Source organism: Engystomops pustulosus, chromosome 2 (genome assembly GCF_040894005.1).
Source record: "Engystomops pustulosus chromosome 2, aEngPut4.maternal, whole genome shotgun sequence".
Classification (NCBI taxonomy): domain Eukaryota; kingdom Metazoa; phylum Chordata; class Amphibia; order Anura; family Leptodactylidae; genus Engystomops; species Engystomops pustulosus.
This window is the reverse complement of record NC_092412.1, coordinates 225,195,503-225,217,142: the sequence shown is the minus strand read 5'-3', so window position 1 is coordinate 225,217,142 and position 21,640 is coordinate 225,195,503. Positions and strand designations below refer to the sequence as shown.

The following is a 21,640-nucleotide window of genomic DNA, read 5'->3' as shown; positions in this document are numbered from 1 at the left end:
CAAAACATTTTTAAAATCCAATTGTCACAGAGACCAAAAATTTTTTGTCTGGACAATGATAAACTATACAGTTCCGACTTACATACAAATTCAACATAAGGACAAACCTACAGAACCTATCATGTATGTAACCTGGGGACTGCCTGTATGTATCTTAGAATATTGAAGGTGAATTATCACCTTACACCAAAATTCTATATTATAATAGATAATAGCTATCATACAAAACATCTCAGCTTTGGTAACGGATGGCTATTCTGTTTAGCGTTTTTTACCTATTTTTTCAGAATATAAATTTAGGCCTCTTAGTATAAGTTCCCAATTATCTAGATTCTTATCTCTGATAATCCCTGTTCCTCAGATGCAGCATCGGATCTCAGGCAAATAACTCATCTACTTCTTCTCTTTGCCTCTTTCTGGCATGTTCTGTTGTGCTGAGTTGCAGAATAACTGCAAAAAAAGGTAATGACCCCATGTCACACTTGTGTCTTTGTCACTCACTGTAAATTAAACCTTTTTGTCCTCCTATAGAGTACAATGAGCGTGTGCGCTAAACAATTTGGATGTGTGCTGTCAGCCTATTCTCCCAACAGTGGCCCAGAGTGACAGTCCAGCACACCCAGACTGATCCAACCTGGAGCCACACGATGTGACTATCACCTATGCGAGACACACACAATACGGTAAGTCTGGAATATTTATAACCCTGCAGCAGAATGGTTTGCACTTACTTCCTATACAATTGGGAGAACATAGGGCAATTATAAAGAATACCCCACACTATGCAATGCCCATAACACAATATTATCTTTTCTTATAATCATTGTTATCATTTTTGGTTGCAAAAGTTTTAACTAAAACAATTCTAGCGACTATTAACACCCACAAAAATAATAACAACCAGTTTACTAAATGCTTTATTTTAATAACTTCTACCCAACTAGTGGACACTTTATTTTCTGAATTTCTACATTTAATGGACTGGTGACAATTTATAAGTATTCAGATATTATCAATTAGATAAAATATGAAGCTATAGGACTCCTGATATTTGTGGCATACGGAATGGCTACATGTTCCTCTTCTTCTCAAAAAGCCAAGATCACATCCGTGTATCTGAATTAGTGAGTTGTTCCTAATCTGCCGTTCCGATCTGTAGGTCATGTGGAATGTAAATGCCTAGAGATATTTTGGTAGGTAAAATATTAATATTGCGTCATTGTGGCTACCTACATAATATGCAGTGTTTTGGTTTATACTAATATGTTTTAGGTATGTAATCACTTGAGCCATTTTCTTGAAGACAATTACTTTTGCAGAAATGTACAACTCTATAGTCTGCAGTATTATTGTCTCTGTCACCATCAATGTCATTAGAAAAACTTATTCTTCTCATAGCTGTGAGAAGGCAGAGCTGGATAAGACCTCCATGGGCCCTGGGCTGTATGAATATTATAGCCCCTACAAGTCTGGAATCACTAACTACTTATGGTACTAGAACCAAGTGTCTTGGAGAATGGGTGATGCGTCTCATCTACCTTCAATCTGCGTTTTCAGGATCTTTAGAAGACCTTCAAAGGTCCTGAAATGGCTCTTGTGTGCATCCATAGTGAGAGAAGGAACAGATGTACGAGGATTTTATGGGTAAAGGTCCTTCTAGGTATAAAACTTGGTGGTTGGTTGGGAAGCCATGGGTCCCCAAGAATGTTTGGGCCCTGGCTACCACCCAAAGCGCCTATATTATAAACCACTACTGCACATGGGTGCTGTTACAAAAGCTTTATTGGGCTTATATGGTGTCTTTTTCCCATATGAAGACACCAGGGTATATGGAACTTGTTTTTGCATTGGTCCCAGCAGCCTTTCCTAGACTCCTATATGCTTGCACTCTTTCCTTGGACAAGTGTACATTGTTCTAAATGGGAAAGAAGATGTTGCCAGAATCCTCCTACGTCCCTAAGAAGAAAAGAATCCAGAATCCTGACTCAGTACACCTTCAGCATCTTCTTTCTGCAAAGAGAAAGAAGGGCTCCATAAACCTATCATGGCTTGCCATTCCTGAATAAATGATGGGGTTGAGTAATAACCTTTTAGGTTGTATGCAGGGCTGGCGCCAGCACTGGGCATCCTTGGGCAAGTGCCAGGGCCCAGAGCTGCTGGGGGCCCCACATAAGGCTGTACATAAGGAATCCATGGTGTGAGGGGAGCTTATATAAAATAACCCTTAAGGGGCTGTTTGTTATGATAAACTAGTAAACAGGAGACTGTTTTAGTTTCTGATTTTTTAATGCCTCTATGTGTGTTCACTGCAAAGGGGCCCACTGAGGCTCTGACGCCCAGGAGCCTAATGAAACCTGGAGCTGAGCTTGGTTATATGGCTAATGTTAGTGTAGTTTTTTTTATATATTTTTAGAAGATTTTCCCTATTTAAATATGTTATCACTTATGATCATTATTTTGTGACCTTACAGTTATCTTGACTTGACGTAATATGGTCCACATTGTAATTAACGACCTATTATTTCTTTATATCTAGGTTAGAAAATGGGCGACTGGTCGATCTTAGGTCGCCTTTTAACAGAGGTCCAGAACCACTCAACAGTTATCGGCAAAATATGGCTGACAATGCTTCTCATTTTCAGAATTCTCTTAGTTACGTTGGTAGGAGATGCTATGTACGGAGATGAACAGTCCAAATTCACCTGCAATACCCTTCAACCAGGTTGTAACAACGTCTGCTATGATAGCTTTGCTCCGGTCTCACATCTAAGGTTCTGGATATTTCAAATTGTCTTGGTGTCCACACCTTCCATCTTTTACATAATCTATGTCCTCCATAAAATTGCTAAAGATGAGAAAAGTGATCTGGAAAGGGCCTACATCATGGAACTTCTTCAGAGTTTATCAGTCGGAGAAAATTTTCTAAATGATCCTGGAGCCAACGAACCTGTAGAGGTTAAAGATGTAACCAGGAAAGGAGACAGGTTTAGACCAAAAATTGCTATGGATCCCATCCAAGGTCCTATCCCAGTGTTTGATAGGATGCATATAATTTACATCGTTCATGTGGTCCTCAGGTCCATTATGGAAATGGTATTCTTAGTCGGGCAATACTATCTGTATGGTTTTGAAGTTCCTCATCTTTTCCAGTGCCGTTCTTACCCTTGTCCCACCCAGACTGACTGCTTTGTCTCCAGGGCTACTGAGAAGACAGTCTTTCTTAACTTTATGTTTGGAGTTGGTCTTGGGTGTTTTATACTGAACATTGTAGAGTTGCATTATTTGGGATGGTTCTATGTATTTCGGATCTTAGCAGTTGCCTGTAACACCTGCTGTGAATTCAAGAGCAAAAAGAAGAAGAGGCCCATAGTGCTTCACCCAGAGCAAAATAGCCTGCTTATTCACTTAAAAGACACTATTCAGGAACGCTTCGTCTTGAAGACATCTTCGAGTCTATCTCCAGAAAAGATGGGTTTTCTACCCTCCCCACCTACAAGTACAATATCATTTACTAATGACGATAATGATGATTCTACCTCAAGACAAAGTCCAGATATAAAGCACAGTAACAAAGCTAAAATAGCCAAGATTAATAAATCCTGGCTGTAAAATGTGAAAATCGGTACATTGATTACCTTAGGAAGAACCTTAGGGAAACCTTTCACATTGAACATTCTATCTCATCTGCTGGCACCATAGAGCACAGGGGGCTAAGTTGATCAATATATACACTTTTATGGGAAAAGATATTGGGGCAGATTTACTTACCCGGTCCGTTCGCGATCCAGCGGCGCGTTCTCTGCGCTGGATTCGGGTCCGGCCGGGATTCATCAAGGTAAATCCTCCGACGTCCACCAGGTGGCGCTGCTGCGCTGAAGTTCCCTGAAATGCACTGAAGTTCACGATCCTGTCCTGGATGAAGGTGAGTGCAAGCTCCGCGACACAATTTCCTTTTTTAAATGCGGCGGTTTTTCCGAATCCGTCGGGTTTTCGTTCGGCCACGCCCCCCGATTTCCGTCGCGTGCATGCCGGTGCCGATGCGCCACAATCCGATTGCGTGCGCCAAAATCCCGGGGCAATTCAGGTACAATCGGCGCAAATCAGAAATATTCGGGTAACACGTCGGGAAAACACGAATCGGGCCCTTAGTAAATGACCCCCATTATGTCGTTCGTCAATTATCAATTTTATGTACTGAAAATTTGAGGTTTAGGAGTCCATTAGGCAGTCCCATGCAGTATTAGACAGAATGGTGCTCATTTACTAAGGGCTCCACGGCCGCATTTCCATCAGGTTTCGTGCCGGCTTTCACGCGACTGAAATCGGCGGCGTGGTCGTCAGACAACCTGACGGATTCGGAAAAACCGCGGAATTTAAAAAATTAAATGTTTCTCAAGATCAAACACTCAAATGCACCGGAAAGAAGCAGGTGAACTCAAGCGGACCGTGGCGCAGCAGCGACACCTGCAGGTACTTGGGCACACGACCTTAGTGAATCCCGGCAGAACCTGAATCCTTGTCGGAGAACGCGCCGCGGGAACGCGACTGGACCGGGTAAGTAAATGAGCCCCAATATCTGTATGGGATACCTGTCAGTCAAAGAGTAAAACTGCAAGCCAAGATAAGCTATTATATTTTAGTGTCATGTTATGCAAAATATTTAATCTGCTCAGCTCCTCCTGCTCTGCAGAGCAGACTGAATTTTCAATATGAAATATCGCTTTAACACTAACGACTTGTCAGATTCATCTTCATAGTACACACTATGAACACAATGGGGCACATTTACTTACCCGGTCCAGTCGCGATCCAGCGGCGGGTTCTCCGATGCTGATTCGAGTTCTGCCGGGATTCACTAAGGTCCGTGCGCCGATATTCACCAGGTGTCGCTGCTGCGCCGAGGTCCGCTGGAGTTCACCTGCTTTTTTCTGGTGTATGTGAGTGCTTGATCTTGCGACACAAATGGCTTTTTAAATTCTGCGGTTTTTCCGAATCCTTCGGGTTGTCCGGTGGCCACGCCCCCCGATTTCTGTCGCGCGAAAGTCAGCGCGATTGCGCCAAAAATCGATCGCGTGCGCCACAATCCCGTGAAATACAGTGCAAAGCGGAAATATTTGGGAAAAACCCGACGGATTCGCGGCTGCGGACCCTTAGTAAATGTGCCCCAATGTTAGAATCTCCATCCCCCTGATTCCCAACACTTTTCAAAGAAGATATGTGGTCAACAATGTTACCAAGTGACTTTCTTACTTATCGAAAAAATGCATCACTTCTTTTGGGCAGATGTGTCCTAAAAATTGGTCTTTATCCTTAAAGGAAACCTACCACTTCTGAAGGTAGGTATTAGATGTAAACACCGGGCACCAGCTCAGGGTGAGCTGGTGCCGGAGCTTACCTTAGCTAGGGTTTTAAACAGCTATATCGCGGTTTAAACACATTTTGATTTACAGCCCCGAGGTAGCTTCGGCGCTGCGCGCGGCCGTGCGCACGTGACGCCTCCGGCACTTCCTATGGAGGCTACCTCGGGGCTGTAAATCAAAATGTGTTTAAACCGCGATATAGCTGTTTAAAACCCTAGCTAAGGTAAGCTCCGGCACCAGCTCACCCTGAGCTGGTGCCCGGTGTTTACATCTCATACCTACCTTCAGAAGTGGTAGGTTTCCTTTAAGGAGATTGCCTTTGCTAGTTATCTTTTAAAGGCACATGGATGCTTAAAATCCATGCATGCTCTGCTGGAGTTTTTGGGTAAGGAATATGCTAATAGGTTTTCCAGGGTTGCAAAGGAAAATTATGCCTACCCTAAAGGAAAAAATCCAGGCACATTGGCAGCAGCAATCTTCTTACTACTACAATGCAGTTCTGTCTACAGTTGGGTATTTATTCCTTTTGGAAAATACCAATTGATTTGGCTTTTATCCCACATCACTAGGCTTCCTGAAAGTCAGACCTAGATGTTGAGGTAGGACCGCTGGTATAGTTTTCCATTTCCCACACTAAAAAACGTATTTGCTTATTCCGTACCTAAAACATGGTATAGTGCACTTGACCCAAATAGAAAATTTTTCAATGTGTTTATGGTTCAACAAGATTTTATTGAGCAGGTTCACAGGACAGTACACAACAGTTCACATGATTTATGACAGAAAGTTGTCTCATTTGCATTGATATATCTTCCTCAGTGTGTGGTGTTTGACTATTTCTGCACATGTGTGGTTATACATAAGTCTGTACATTAACCTTGCTGTAAAATAAACTGTGTGTAAATCCATATTTAGAATTGTACTTGTGTCTGTATCTTATGGTGCAATGGACTAGGGGAGAAGATTTTTCACACCATATTATGGGAAGTACAACACAGTCCTACTTACTTGACAACTACCTTTTCATAACCTTTTGGTGCCATTGATATAAAATGGGAATAACGATTAGCAAAACGAGAGAAGCAAAAATTTTAGTATGCATTAAGTATATATGCTTAAAGGGGTATTCCGGGAATATGAATGCTATAAATAAATGAATATAACAAAACTCAATGTCATTAGTTACAAAATGGAGTTTAAAAAGTTTGATTTTATGATTCAAAAAATGTTATGGCCTCTCTAAAGTAGGCGGAGTTATCACCAAGATGGACACCACTGGAAACTACAAGTCCCATGATCCTTAAGTGCTCAGTTACTCCTACTTCTTATGCTCTGTTTCCAGTGATCTAACAAACTTTTTTGCTTTGTTAACATAGTAATGATGTGTTACTGCCATCTCTGCACATCACCACAACACTGGTCACACTGGATGCACTGTAACCAACCGACTACAACCAAACATAGTGGTGATCACATGACCTATCTAGGCTGGTGCAGGACATGTGATGTGGACATGTGACCAGCGGCCATCTTTTGTCCTGTGTCATCTCCGCGCGGAGGAAATTAACGGACTGATTAAAGGGCCAGTAGCATTTTAATGCTTCATTTCAGTGTATGTCAGCAGCATTTTTCTGCTTAGGGGTGGAAAATGTATAAATAACAACTAATTACATATTAGCTTATATTTTAAGGACCCCTTTGTATACAAATTATGCCGATTCCCGGAATACCCCTTTAAAGGAAACCTACCACGTGAAATAGTAGTTGTAAGCTTGAAATACCGAGCACCAGCTCAGGGTGTGCTTGTGCCGGAGCATATTTTTGTTATTGTTATAAACCGCTGTATTGCGGTTTAAAAACTTTTTAATCTTTATATGTAAAGCAGCTTCGGCACACCAAGCGCACGACCGAGGGGGGCTGGCTATGTATTGAGGGGGGGGGGGCGGTTGGCTATATACTGAGAGGGGGCTGGCTGGCTATATACTGAGGGGGGCTGGCTATGTACTGAGAGGGGGCTGGCTGGCTATGTACTGAGGGGGGCTGGCTGGCTATATGCGGGGGGGGGCTGGCTATATACTAGGGGGGGCTGGCTGGCTATATACTGGGGGGGGGGAGGGCTGGCAACTAATAATAGTAGTTGTATTCCCATACCTAGGGGGCAGTATTATAGTAGTTATATTCTTGTACATAGGGGGCAGTATTATAGTAGTTATATTCTTGTACATAGGGCAGTATTATAGTAGTTATATTCATGAACACAGGGGGCAGTATTATAGTAGTTATATTCTTGTACATAGGGGGCAGTATTATAGTAGTTATATTCTTGTACATTGGGGGCAGTATTATAGTAATTATATTCTTGCACATAGGGGACAGTATTACAGTAGTTATATTCCTGTACATAAGGAGCAGTATTATAGTAGTTATATTCCTGTACACAGGGGGTAGTATTATAGTAGTTATATTACTGTACATAGGTGGCAGTATTATAGTAATTATATTCTTGTACATAGGGGGATTATTATAGTAGTTATATCATTGTACATAATAGGGGGCAGTATTACAGTAGTTATATCCTTGTACATAATAGGGGGCAGTATTATTATAGTAGTTATATCCTTGTACATAGGGGGCAGTATTATAGTAGTTATATTCTTGTACATAAGGGGGAGTATTATAGTAGTTATATTACTATACATATAGGGCAGTATTATAGTAGTTATATTCTTGTACATAGGGGGCAGTATTATAGTAGTTATATTACTATACATATAGGGCAGTATTACAGTAGTTATATTCTTGTACATAGGGGGCAGTATTATAGTAATTATATTCCTGTACATAGGGGGCAGTATTATAGTAATTATATTCTTGTACATAGAGAGCAGTATTATAGTAATTATATTCTTGTACATAGGGGGCAGGATTATAGTAGTTATATTCTTGTACATAGGGGGCAGTATTATAGTAGTTATATTCTTGTACATAGGGGGCAGTATTATAGTAATTATATTCTTGTACATAGGGGGCAGGATTATAGTAATTATATTCTTGTACATAGGGGGCAGTATTATAGTAGTTATATTCCTGTACATGGGGGGCAGTATTATAGTAGTTATATTCTTGTACATAGAGAGCAGTATTATAGTGATTATATTCTTGTACATAGGGGGCAGGATTATAGAAGTTGTATATGGGAGAAGGTATTGTAGTAGTTTTATTTTGTATATAGAAGGCAAGATTGAATGTGTTATTCTAAATGTGTTATTGTAGCATTATTCTTGTAAATAGGAGGCAGTATCAATATATTCTTTCTCTCAATTGTACATGTATTGCACAGGGGAAAGGCATTTAAGACTTATCGGGTCGTGTGTTTGCATCATTTACTGATCGACAGGTCACATTCCTTGCACATTAGACTCACTTACTAGCAAAACATGTTCTTGTTTTGCATTAAGGGCATCTACCAACAATTTGTCTGTTATAACTCTACCCACATTGTCTGACCACACCCACTTGTTATGACTCCGCCCATAAAATGGGGCCACTTTTCCAGTTTTTTCCAGTTTTTGCCATTTTAAATTCCCAATCCGCCCCTGTTTATTTATATTCCAAGTGCTTTATCATTTCTGAGCCCTGCTGTTTTTTCTGGCTCGCGGTTAGGATCACATATATGGTCTTTCTCACGTTAGTAAACATGGCTTCCTAATCAGAGAGCTGACATTTCACAGTGGCACAAACTGGACATTACATAATGGACACCACATACAGGGCATTCCATACACCACAAAAATTATGGTGGTAAATTGTTTCAGATTAAATCAAATTAAAAGACGAGTGGGCACTGTCTCCGTTTGGAGAAATCAAGGTTTAATCACCGCAGGCAACAGGGCTTTTTTACTATGAGAACTGTCAATCTGTGGAATAGCCGAGCTCAGGCGCTGGTCACAGCAGGGACAGCAGAGAGCTCCAAAAAGGGTCTAGATGTCTTTTTACACCTAAATAACATTGATGGTTATGTTATATAGAATTGTTCCCTAAATCCATACCTCATCCAATCCCTTCTCTTCCCTGGTTGAACTTGATGGACAAGTGTCTTTTTTCAACCGTATAAACTATGATACATAACAGGCATCACGTACTGGGCGTCACATAACGGCATCACATACAGGGCATCACATAATGGGAACCACATACAGGACGTCACATGCAGGGCATATTATCCCTTGTGGCTTACAAAAATTAGGGGTAAAAGTGGCCTTTATAGGAAAATATTCACCTTTTCCTTTTTAGGGCCTAATTGGATCATACACCTGTAGGGGCAAATACACATATTATACATTATGTGCATTCAAAAAGTAGGGTCACTTTTTGGGTTCTCCTCTGTTTTATACCAGTAGGGCTCTCCAAATGCATGTAAAAGATTTCTGTCAAATTTGTCTTCTAGAAGGCTCTTTCCCTCTTCTATGCGCCCATACAACATTTTATATGCAGATGTGGTGTAATTTTATACTTGTCAGAAATAATAGTACACATTTTGGGGGGGGGGGGTTGTTTCATATTTAATCCCTTACAAAACTTAGGGGTTAAACTTTTTTGAGAAAATTTTAATCTTTTTCCTTTTGGGGCCTAATAAAATCAAACACCTGCCACTGCCGCTGCACGGCTCACCCACTGCTGCCACAGCCCGCTGCCATGGCCCGCCCGCCCACCGACAGCCAAGCCCGCTGCTGCCGCTGCCTGCCCACCGGGTGCCACACACGCCCACTGGTTACCACAGCCCGCCCGATGCCACCGCCCGCTCACTCACCTGATGCAATGGCCCACCCACCAGCCGAATGCCATGCACCGCCCACCTAATGCCACAGCCAGCTAACCGCCCAACACCACAGACACCCAATTTACGGCCTACTAAAGATGCAAGTAAGTCCCTCTATGTATGTGCTGTGTGAGTGTTCCCCTTTACAATGCTCTTTCCTGATTCCCCCTTCTCATCCCTCCTCATTATAGTACCCTCACTTCTGTAGTCTCCTCCATATAGTGCCCTATTTAATGAAGCCTTCTCCTTATAGTGCTCCACTTCTTGTAGCCTCCTTGATATAATGCCCCCTTTTCTGTAGGCCTCTCCTTATAAGGGCTGGACATAGAAAAAGGGGGATCATAACACTCCCTTTTCTCTAGCCCCACCCACACTTATAATGGCCACCTACCTGTAGCCTCCCAATGTATGCCCCCTCCATGCAGATCACCACCCGCACTCCCTACTTCTTTTCACTGTGAATAATTACAAAACAAATGATATATTCACCATTCCCCACCCCTGAGTCACCTGCAGTTTTCTTCTCCTCTACTCCGTGCAGTGCGCAGCTCTGATGCCGACAGACACAGTGTGATGACATCATCACGTCTGCCGGCTTCAGCTCAGCGTACAGTGGTCACACAGAGGAGAAGCGGACTACTGGGGGAAGGGGTGGTTATTTTTCCTAAAGTTCTTTGGGTGCGACCCAGGACTGGATGTACCACGGACGACTGTGGTGACCCGTGTATTAGATCACTACATGGAAATCCAAGGCAAATAAAGACACAGACACCACGATGTAAGGGGGAGGGGAAAATATTTTATTTATAGCTATCTATTTTGTTTTTAATATTTTGTGTATTTTATTTTATAAATCTAAGCTATATTACTATTATCTGTTTTACTATTTATTCATAAAATATAAAAATTATGAATTTTCACTTTTTTTAGCTTTTTATATTTTTTTTGTTAATTATAAATGAGGTATTCTCATCTGGGCACTCACATTCAGTTTCATTAATCTGCCATATATAAACATTTCTTCAATTGGATGTTATTAAAAAAAAATGTTTCTGTGTGAAGATAATTTCTCATAAATGTAGTGATATGGTCCTCGGATTTGGCCACCTCTGCTGGAGTGATTGCACAAAGAAACAAATTGATTTTGTATATGAAATGTTCTGGGAGTTACTGCAGGTCCTACAGCCGTCCTGTGGTAGTGATTGCTGAATCCTGGTGGTCCGGCAGGACTCTATAGCGCAAGTCTGGCCACCGCAGCCAGAGTGTAAGGTGGTCGTATCCGAGGAAGATATCTCGTTTCTAAGGGACAACATGACTACATTTATGAGAAATGATCTTCACACAGGAACATTCTTTTTATTAACATCCAATTGAAGAAATGTTTACATAAGGCAAATGAATTTAATTAAATGTAAATGCCTTGATGGGAAAACCCCTTTAATGATCACTTACCCACACTATCCGCGTTATAACCTACATTATCTAACCCAGTGTATGGGGGGAATATATATTTACTTATCTATTATATTCTATGTAAATGATTATTATGAGACTATGCCTAAATTTTTATATTTTTATATTTTTTTTCTTATTTATATTAATTAATAATTACCCGTATTTTTCGGACTATAAGACACTTCTTACTATAGGACGCACCCCAGTTTGAGGCTTCCAAAAAAAGGAAAACTGTATTTTACACCAATTGAAATATCCCTGTTGGTCGCACTAAAGCTCAGCTACACACGCACACACAGCTATACATACACACACACAGCTCAGCTATACATACACACACACACACACACACCTCAGCTATACACACACAACACACACAGATCTGCTATACACACACACGGCTCAGCTATACATACACACAGCTAAGCTATACATACACACAGCTAAGCTATACACTCACACACAACACACACAGCTCAGCTATAGACAAACACAGCTCAGTTATGGACACACACAGCTAGCTATACACACACAGCTCACCTATACACACACACACACAGCCCAGCTATACACACACACTCAGCCAGCTTTACACACAACACACACACACAGCTCACCTATACACACACACACACAGCCCAGCTATAGACACACACTCAGCCAGCTTTACACACAACACACACACACAGCTCAGCTATACACACAACACACACAGCTCAGCTATACACACAACACACACGGCTCAGCTATACACACAACACACAGCTCAGCTATACATACACACACACACAGCCAGCTATACACACACAACACACACACAGCTCAGCTATACACACACAGCTTAGCTACACACACACAGCTCAGCTATACACTCACACACAACACACACAGCTCAGCTATACACACACAGCTCAGCTATACACTCTCACATAACACACACAGCTTAGCTATACACACATACAACACACACAGCTCAGCTATGCACACACAGCTCACCTATACACACACAGCTCAGCTATACACACACACTCAGCTCAGCTATTCAAACAACACACACACAGCTCAGCTATACACACAACACACACAGCTCAGCTATACACACAACACACACGGCTCAGCTATACACACAACACACACAGCTCAGCTATACACACAACACACACAGCTCAGCTATACACACAACACACACGGCTCAGCTATACACACAACATACACAGCTTAGCTATACACAAAACACACACACCTCAGCTATACACACAACACACACAGCTTAGCTATGCACAAAACACACACATCCCAGCTATACACACAACACACACAGCTCAGCTATACACACACATACAGCTCAGCTATACACACACATACCCAGCTCACCTATACACACACAGCTCAGCTATTCACACACATAGCTCACCTTAGCAAGAAAGATTTTTTCTTATAATCCAAAAAATACGGTACTTAGCTGCCCGCACTATCCACTTTATACCCACATTATCTTACCTAGTGTGTGAGGGGGGTCTATATTTTTTACTTTCTATGTAAATCATTATTATTAAACTACACCTATTTTTTTTTTTTAGATTTTTAGATTTTTTTTCTTATTTATATTAATTAATAATTACTTACCTACACTATCCACTTTATAACCCACATTATCTTATCTAGTGTGTGAGGGGGTCTATATTTTTACTTCTCTAATATTTTCTATGTAAATCATTATTATTAGACTACACCTATTTTTTTTAGATTTTAAGATTTCTTTTCTTATTTATATTAATTAATAATTACTTATCTTCACGATCCACTTTATAACCCACATTATCTTATCTAGTGTGTGAGGGGGTCTACATTTTTACTTCTCTAATATTTTCTATGTAAATTATTATTATGAGACTACACCTATTACTTCGGGGTGGGGTTATTCTTTATTTTATTTATATAAATAGTTAATAATAATTTAAAGAGCTTTAGCACTAAAACTAGTTGATCCAGAGGAAGGCAAAAAACTCCTTCCTAACCCCACATATGGGGGTCAGAATAATTCCCAGGATCAAATACCATCATCTAACCTACACTATCCAGATTATAACCGCCATTATTTATCCTAGTATGAGAGGGGAGGGGAAATCTATATTTTAACTTTTCTAATTTTTTCTATATACCATATATACTCGAGTATAAGCCTAGTTTTTTAGCACAAAAAAATGTGCTGAGAACCCAAACTCGGCTTATACTCGAGTAAAAAAAATATGTTTTGCCAGGTTTTTGTGGTAAAATTAGGGGCCTCGGCTTATACTTGGGACGGCTTATACTCGAGTATATACGGTAAATTATATTTTTTTAGGATTGTAAATCTATCATACTATACCTATTTATGGCTCTGTATGATCCTGAGGAAGGCAAAAACCTCCTTGATGAGCAAACCAATGCTCCTCAAGGTGGAAAAATTCCTTCCTGACCCCAAATATGGCGATCGGAACAATTCCCAGGACCAAAGCCAATATCTACACCTATCCTATATATCTATATGTGTGTCTATACCTACATCTATCTAAGTGTCTATCAGTGTATCTATGTGTGTGTAGTGTGTGTAACTTACCAGGCCTGTGCTGAGCAGGACACACAGGTCTCTCCAGGAGCCGGACGTTTCTTCAGGAGGGAAGTGATGTCAGACGCTGCCGGATATCAGAGGATCGAAGCCAAGCACCGAGGCAACGTCATGATGGAAATGTACAGCAACCTGATGTCATAGAGAGGATGTTGTAGGCGAGCCGAGGTCTTACACAGCAGCAGAGGTGGGTACAGGAGGCATTAAGTTCTGGGCAGTGGCACGGGCTGATCCTACAAGACACAAGAGGGAAATGTTACTTCTACCACTTGTACATATATAGACAAGAGAACTAATGTAACATGAAAATATTTATTCTTATGAGATTTGTGTCTTATATATAAGTGTGGAAATTTCTGTAAAAAGCTCAAAACTGTCTTTTCCAATATCATGTATTGTTAGTCCTGCCCATGAGGGATCCAAGATAGAGGGGATAATACTGATCTACTAGATTCTCCAAAAAACGCATGGAAGGTAATTTAGAGGAATTTCTTAAAATAAACTTCTGGGAAAATTTGTTTTAATGTGTATTTGTTGTATATTACTTGTAGTTCATATCTATATACATATTGTAATAGGTGCTTAGATATGTATATATGGAGAACTCACCAGTCTTAGATCTTACAATCTGGATCTCTCCATCATCCTAAGAATAAGCAGAGACATAGTAATTGTTAGGAGCAATAATAATGAAGAACAGGAGGGAGAAGACTATGGAAGAGACTACATCAGGTTAGTAATGACTATTACATGTAAGCTTTGTACAGGAGAAGGATCTTACCGGGCCCAGCTAGGTGACATGTAGGAGAATTCGGCCACGGGGTTAGTAGGTGTTTCATCTCCCGGCCACTGCAGGTGTTTGTTCTTCAGAACGGCCCTGAATGGTGTAAATGGGGGCTGTGCTCTCCCGGCCTCAAGATCCTCCCAGCCAATGCTGTCAAAGAAGGGATGGTGTCTGATGTTACCGGACACACCCAGCCGCATCTCAGGATTTTTTCGCAGCAGGTTTTTAATCAGATGTTTTAAATCGGAGGCCAGCCAGGGTGGTATTTCTGGCATTTCGGTGATGATGGACTCAACCGCCTCACTCCTGATGGGCCCATAGTAAAATGGGGAGTATCCGGATGACATTATGGACACAACAATCCCCAGGCTCCACCAGTCAACTGCTGCGTCATATTCCTCATCCAGCAGCACCTCTGGGGCCATAAAACAGGTTGTGCCCACCACTCCACGGGTCTTATTGGAGGAGGTGACACCATCGCGGGCAAGGCCCAGGTCGATGATGCGGATGTGCCCACTTCTATCCAGCATGATGTTTCCTGGCTTTAGATCTCTGTGGACGATGTTGTGTCCATGGAGGAATTGGAGGCCACATACTATCTCTGCTGTGTAGAATCTCACATTATCGATGTTCAAGCTGCCGCACATTCTGATTAACGCCTGCAGGCTGCCGCCGGACAGATACTCTGTGATGAAATACGCCCCGTGCTGAGACTGATGTGCGGCATACAGATGGCATAGAAATGGGCACTCTCGGGCTGTCTGGAGTATCCGTCGCTCTCTCATCAACATTGCTGTATTGTCCGGTGTTTTGAGGACAACTTTCACGGCCATGAAGGTGTTTCGGCCGGGGAATGACGCCAGGACCACCTAAAGAGAATGGGAAGGGGAGATACTTATACATTTATTACATAGATAAGTGATCTGCTGGGGGTCAGACATTTCTTCTGGCTATGACAGTCTGGTACACCGCTCACATAAAGCACCAAACAGCTCACCTTTCCAGTGCACAATCTTTAAAATGGCGGTAGTCAGGCTATGGTCATACAGGTGTCAGAGTCTCTGTACTATTATAATAACAAAGAAAGCGCAGCACCGCACAGAGGTTGCCAAATTGGTCCATTTCCTTAATCTAATCAACCTACCAGTATGTTTTGGATTGCGGGAGGAAAACGGAGGACCCAGAGGAAACTGTTATTTTATGCTATCATTTTCTTAATAAATCTGTTGCCAGCATTTTAAAACAATCTCTTCCTTGAAGATTACTTTTCCACTATAGGGTACACTGAGCGATCTACATGACATAAAGGCCCTGATAGTAGAATGCAATAAGCCCATGTCATATCTTTACGAAGCAAGAAAGTTTAAATTTAAAACCTCACACTTAAACCATCTCACCCTCATGCTTTATAAAAATGGAGCGTAATCAGATGGCATAAAACAATGAATATTGTCTCTTAACCCCTAGGGGCACCAGGACGTTATAGTACGTCCCGGTGGCTAGATACTTAGCGCACCAGGACGCACTATAACGTCCTGCTTCTGGCACCGGCTCACGAACGGAGCCGGTACCAGAAGCAGCGGCTGTCAGCTGTCTAGTACAGCTGACAGCCTGCGCTAACACCCGCGATTGGAGCCGACTCCGATCGCGGGTGTTGACCCCTTACACGCCGCGGTCAAGCATGACCGCGGCGTGTAAGGGTCTTCCCCCTATGGATCGGATCCCCCGTGCCGCTTACCAGGGGATCCGATCCTCTCCTGGGCAGCTCCGAGGACTGGCATGTGCCCCGGAGCTGCCCGGTCTCCATGGCAGCCAGACCCCTTCCGGTTCTGACTGCAAACTGTCTGAGCATGCGCAAGCTTGCTCAGACAGTTTACACTGCTCTACAATAAAATAGTATTGTAGAGCAGTGTATTGAACTTAAACCAGAGATCAAAGTATCACTGGTCTAAGTTCAAGTATGTAGAAGTAAAATTATGCAAAAACACTTAACACTACACATTATAATAAATAAAAAATAAATACATAAAAATATAAGCCCCTAAAATGTCACTTTCCCATAAAAACACTTAATAAAGTATAAAAAACATAAAAACACAAAAAACCCCCGCATGTTTTGTATTGCCACGTCCGTAACAATCTGCATAATAAAACAGATTCATTACTGGACCCGCACGGTAAACGCCGGAGGAAAAAAACACAAAAAACTTTCCGAAAAAAGATAATTTTTAATTAATACCCTATAAAAAATGCTCTAAAAAGTGATTTAAAAAATTTTATGCACTCTAAAATAAGCCCACTAAAAAGAAGAACTGTTCTCGCAAAAAATAAGCCCCTAACCAGATTTGTCAGCCAAAAAATAAAAAAGTTATGCATATGAAAAGATGGCGATGCTAAAATGAATAAGATTTTCTCCAAATTAGTTTTTATTCAGTACAATTGAATAAAATACACAAAACCCCCACATATTTGGTATCTCTGCGTCCGTAACAATCTGCATAATAAAACAGAATTGTTATTAGATCCGCAAAGTGAACCCCGTAAAAAACAACCTCAAAAAACTCTCTCTGAAAAAAAGATGATTTTTTATTGATGCCCTTTAAAAATGCTCTAAAAAGTGATTTAAAAAAGTTACGCAATCTAAAATAACCACTAAAAAGAACAATCATTCTCGCATAAAATAAGCCCTTAAACAGATTTGTGAGGTGAAAAATAAAAAAGTTATGCATATGAAAGACGGTGATGCTAAAATTAGCAACAATTTCGCCAAATTACTTTTTATTCAGTAAAAATGGGAAAAAATAAAAAATATATATAAATGAAGTATTTTCGTAATCGCGGCGACTCATAGAATAAAAATAATTTACTATTTTTATGGTATGGTTAACGGCCAAAAAAAAAACACATAAAAATGTTCCTTAAAATTTACGATTTTCATTTCCTCCACCAACAAAGAGTTAATTAAATCTCACCAATTAGCTATAGATGCCCCAAAATTACATACCAGAAAAGTGCATCTCATGTGGCAAAAGAAATAAGCCCCTATAGGTGCACAATAAAAAAAAGAAAAAAATTATAGCCTGTACAATGTGACATAGCAAATCTGATCTGGATGGCGCCTCCTTCCCTCCTATGCCCGGCCGTGCGCCCATACAGCAGGTTACCACTACATATAGGGTATCGGTGTACTCGGGAGAAATTGGGTATCAAACTTTGTGGAGCCTTTTTTCATTTAATCCATTGTAAATGTTTAATTTTCCACCCAAAATGAGTGTATTGTGAAAAAATATTACAATTTGCAGACTGCACCTCCGTTTTGTTTTAACCCCTATAAAACACCTAAAGGGTTAACAAACTTCTTAAAAGTGGTTTTTCATACGTTGAGGGGTGTAGTTTCCACAATGGGGTAATTTATGAGTCTAGCTATTATTTAGGCCTCTCAGTGTCAATTAGAAGTTGAGCAGGTCCATCTAAATACAGGTTTCGGTGATTTTACAAAAAATGTGAAAAATGGCACCTAAATTCTGAGCCTCATAACATTCTAGTAAAATATGTGGAATCTTAAAAAAACCATCCAACATAAAGCAGACATTTGGGAAGTGTAAGTTATGAATTTATTTGGGTGCTATGACTATCTGCATCAAAAGTAGAGAATTTAGAACGTTGAAAATATAGAATTTTTCCAATTTTTTGCCAAATTTTGTTTTTTTTCATAACTAAACGCAAAAGATTTCATCCAAATTTTTAAACTAATTTGAAGTACAATGTGTCACGAGAAAACAATCTCATAATCCCCTGGATTTCTCATAGCGTTCCCACGCTATAACCACTTATAGTGACACAGGGCAGATTTGAAAAATGGGTCCTTTAGGCCAAAAGATGCTGAGTCCCGTAGGGGTTAAACATCTCTTAATGATGAAACTTTCTGCATACAATCACCACTAGGGGGAGCTCAGTGGATAGAAAAATACAGCTTTTATTCTGCTCAATGAAAACTAAAAATGTATATTAAATAGAGCTCCCCCTAGTGATGACTCCAAATGCAGCAATCGTTGTCAGGAGAAGATCCGTGTTGGACCCTTTCTCCTTACAGGCGCCTTTGCTGCTCTACTCTCTATGGATATTGGATTTAATCCAATGGGTAGCAATTAGACCCAATATCTGACCAGAAGGAAGCAAATACAACACATCACTATAAGCATAATACGACCTTTGTGGAACAAATAAATAACAACAATAGCAATGTATCTTTCCCAATCTCAGTGTGACCCCACATATCATACGTATGGCTACAAATATTACTGGAGATTCTCAGCTCTAGACATTCACTGGATAAAAACGTCTGTTACCAGAAACTAACGGCAAAGGCAAAATGTAACCAATAAGAAATGATGCCACTTACTTTCCCAAAGCCGCCCCTACCCAGCACCTGATGGATGGTGAGGCGGTAGACATAGAAGTCGGGGTAGGGGCTTGATGTTACAGGGTCCTGGCTGCTGCCCGGTCTTGGCCCGTCATCCTCTAATAATCCGGCAATCTCTCCTCTCCTCTTTATCATCAATCCGCTCTCGCTGTCCTCTTCTCTCTTCCTCTTCACCTTTTCTCTCTTCCTCTTCTTCTCTTCTCTCTTTCTCATCTCTTCTTCTCTCTTCCTCTTCTTCTCGCTTTCTCTGTGTCCTGTAGACGCCATCTTTGGGAATCCAGTAGAATCCAATCCAGTCGCTGCCTTCGACAGTTGAAGGTAACTGACAGTTGGCCGTGTGCAGGTCACAGGTCAGAGGTCACGGAATGCTCAGGTGGCACCTGCCTGCCAGTAGGATCATGTACCTGCTCTACCATCTATACTGTGGGCAGCAGACATGGCAGTACAGTGTCCAGAGGAATTAATATATTTGTATGTATTATTGTATTGTATAACTCTTACATCTCTTCTCTCCTGACTTTTTATCATCTTAGTCTGCAGTAAGAGGTGCAATGACATCACTATATCGCACCTTCTGCTATAGGCCACCGTAGTGATGTCATCGCCTCTGCAGTGATGCACAGAGCCGACAGCAGATAGACATGATACAGGGGAAAGCTTCTCAGACAGTGACAATAGTGTGCGCGAGACATTTACTCACATTCACTAAAAAGAAAATCATGAATCTGTCACTTCCCTGCACCTCCAATTTTTTTGTGGTGCACCTTTAACATAGGGCGTGCAACAGACTTTGCAAGTTATATCAGGCGCACGGTCCGACTGAGCGCCGAAACGCCCCCTGATTTGTGTCCCATTGTGGCTTATGCAGCTGCGACACAAAATGGTTGCATGCAACACATTTTTGGTGCAGACACTTCTTAAATACCTGTGCAAGTAGTTCACACCTAAAAGAACGTACAAAGTCTGTCAGAAAAGTGGCGCAAAGCCCTTAGTAAATCTGCCCCATTGGGTTTAATTAGACTCATACATTCATTAGTCCTTCATATAAAGCTTTCTCTGGAATTAGGTTTAGGCATCATTCACACGTTGCATGCCGCTGTAGGCACGGAATGGTGCCCCCCCCCAGACGGCCGTCTGAATGAACCCTTAGTGAGTAATTTCTTATTGGATCAATTGCTTTGGGACTTTTCAAGCAGGAATATTAGAGCTGAACATTAGGTTTCCCACTTGCAGTGGCGCAGGATGACCTACTAGGACAGTGATGGCAAACCTTTTAGTGGCCGAGTGCCCAAACTGAACCCAAAAACCCCTTATTTATCACGAGGTGCCACCCAAAAATTAAAGCGATAACTTATTGCTCCCTGTTCAACAACTTCAGATTTGCCTCCTAAGGACAGCAACACAGTAGAAAGATGGAAAATTTCCAGTGTCCCTATGTACACAGAGAATCGTGGGGCCGGCAGGAGGTCCTCTAAAGGTAATTCGTCCCTGACTACTCATTCTCCCTCTTCCTACAGACCCAAGTAGCGCAGTAAGTATCAAAATATGACTGAAAGCAGCATATTTTAAGTTGCTTGGAACTGGAGGAAGATTATTTGAGTCCTGTCTGGTGTGCTGGGGTGATGACCCGGGTGCCCACAGAAAGGGCTCTGAGTGCCGCCTCTGGCACCCATGCCATAGGTTCGCCACCACTGTACTAGGATGTGCAATCACTCTTATTGATTTAGGTGCTATAATTATTACAAGTAGCTACCATTCATGTCATTGCCATTAAGCTTTCTAATCCACTTGTCTGCACATGGAGATCACCCCCTTGCAGTAATGCATTTTACTATTTTTCAAAATTCCAATACCTAATCCCTACATACAAACTAAATGGACTATTATAGAAAGGTTCCTATGTGCAGCATAGGATTGATTAGTAGCGGGGGCCTAGTACATAGAAAAATGTGCATATTTTATATGTTTCGCCACATCTGTGATGTCACCAGAGGAAAAATGGGGCATAGGTCTATTTTTGGAAAACCATTAAAGAACTGATGGTAGATGTGTCATAATAAGAAGTTCCCGAGAAATATAGTTACTCAGGGCTTCTTTTATTAAAACTCTATATGTTGGGATTTCGTAAATATAGAGTTATAAACGTTATGCAAATTACCCTGGGGCGCGCAGCCTACGTCACCTGAGCACC

The 21,640-nt window shown here is 41.3% G+C and overlaps 2 protein-coding genes across 2 annotated transcripts; one reads left to right on the top strand and one right to left on the bottom strand.

The window, feature by feature from the left end:
• Positions 1 to 598: 598 nt before the first annotated feature.
• On the top strand, positions 599 to 4,469 carry LOC140116750 (gap junction delta-2 protein-like). Its single transcript, XM_072133183.1, has 2 exons — positions 599 to 683; positions 2,537 to 4,469. The coding sequence occupies exon 2, from the start codon at positions 2,545 to 2,547 to the stop codon at positions 3,607 to 3,609; it is 1,065 nt and encodes a 354-aa protein (XP_071989284.1). The 5' UTR covers positions 599 to 683; positions 2,537 to 2,544; the 3' UTR covers positions 3,610 to 4,469.
• Positions 4,470 to 11,549: 7,080 nt separating this feature from the next.
• Positions 11,550 to 19,812, bottom strand: LOC140119369 (protein kinase C theta type-like). Its single transcript, XM_072138314.1, has 4 exons — positions 19,429 to 19,812; positions 15,024 to 15,895; positions 14,852 to 14,888; positions 11,550 to 14,475 (listed from the first exon to the last, which is right to left on the bottom strand). The coding sequence occupies exons 1-3, from the start codon at positions 19,714 to 19,716 to the stop codon at positions 14,864 to 14,866; spliced, it is 1,185 nt and encodes a 394-aa protein (XP_071994415.1). The 5' UTR covers positions 19,717 to 19,812; the 3' UTR covers positions 11,550 to 14,475; positions 14,852 to 14,863.
• Between the last annotated feature and the right edge of the window lie 1,828 nt (positions 19,813 to 21,640).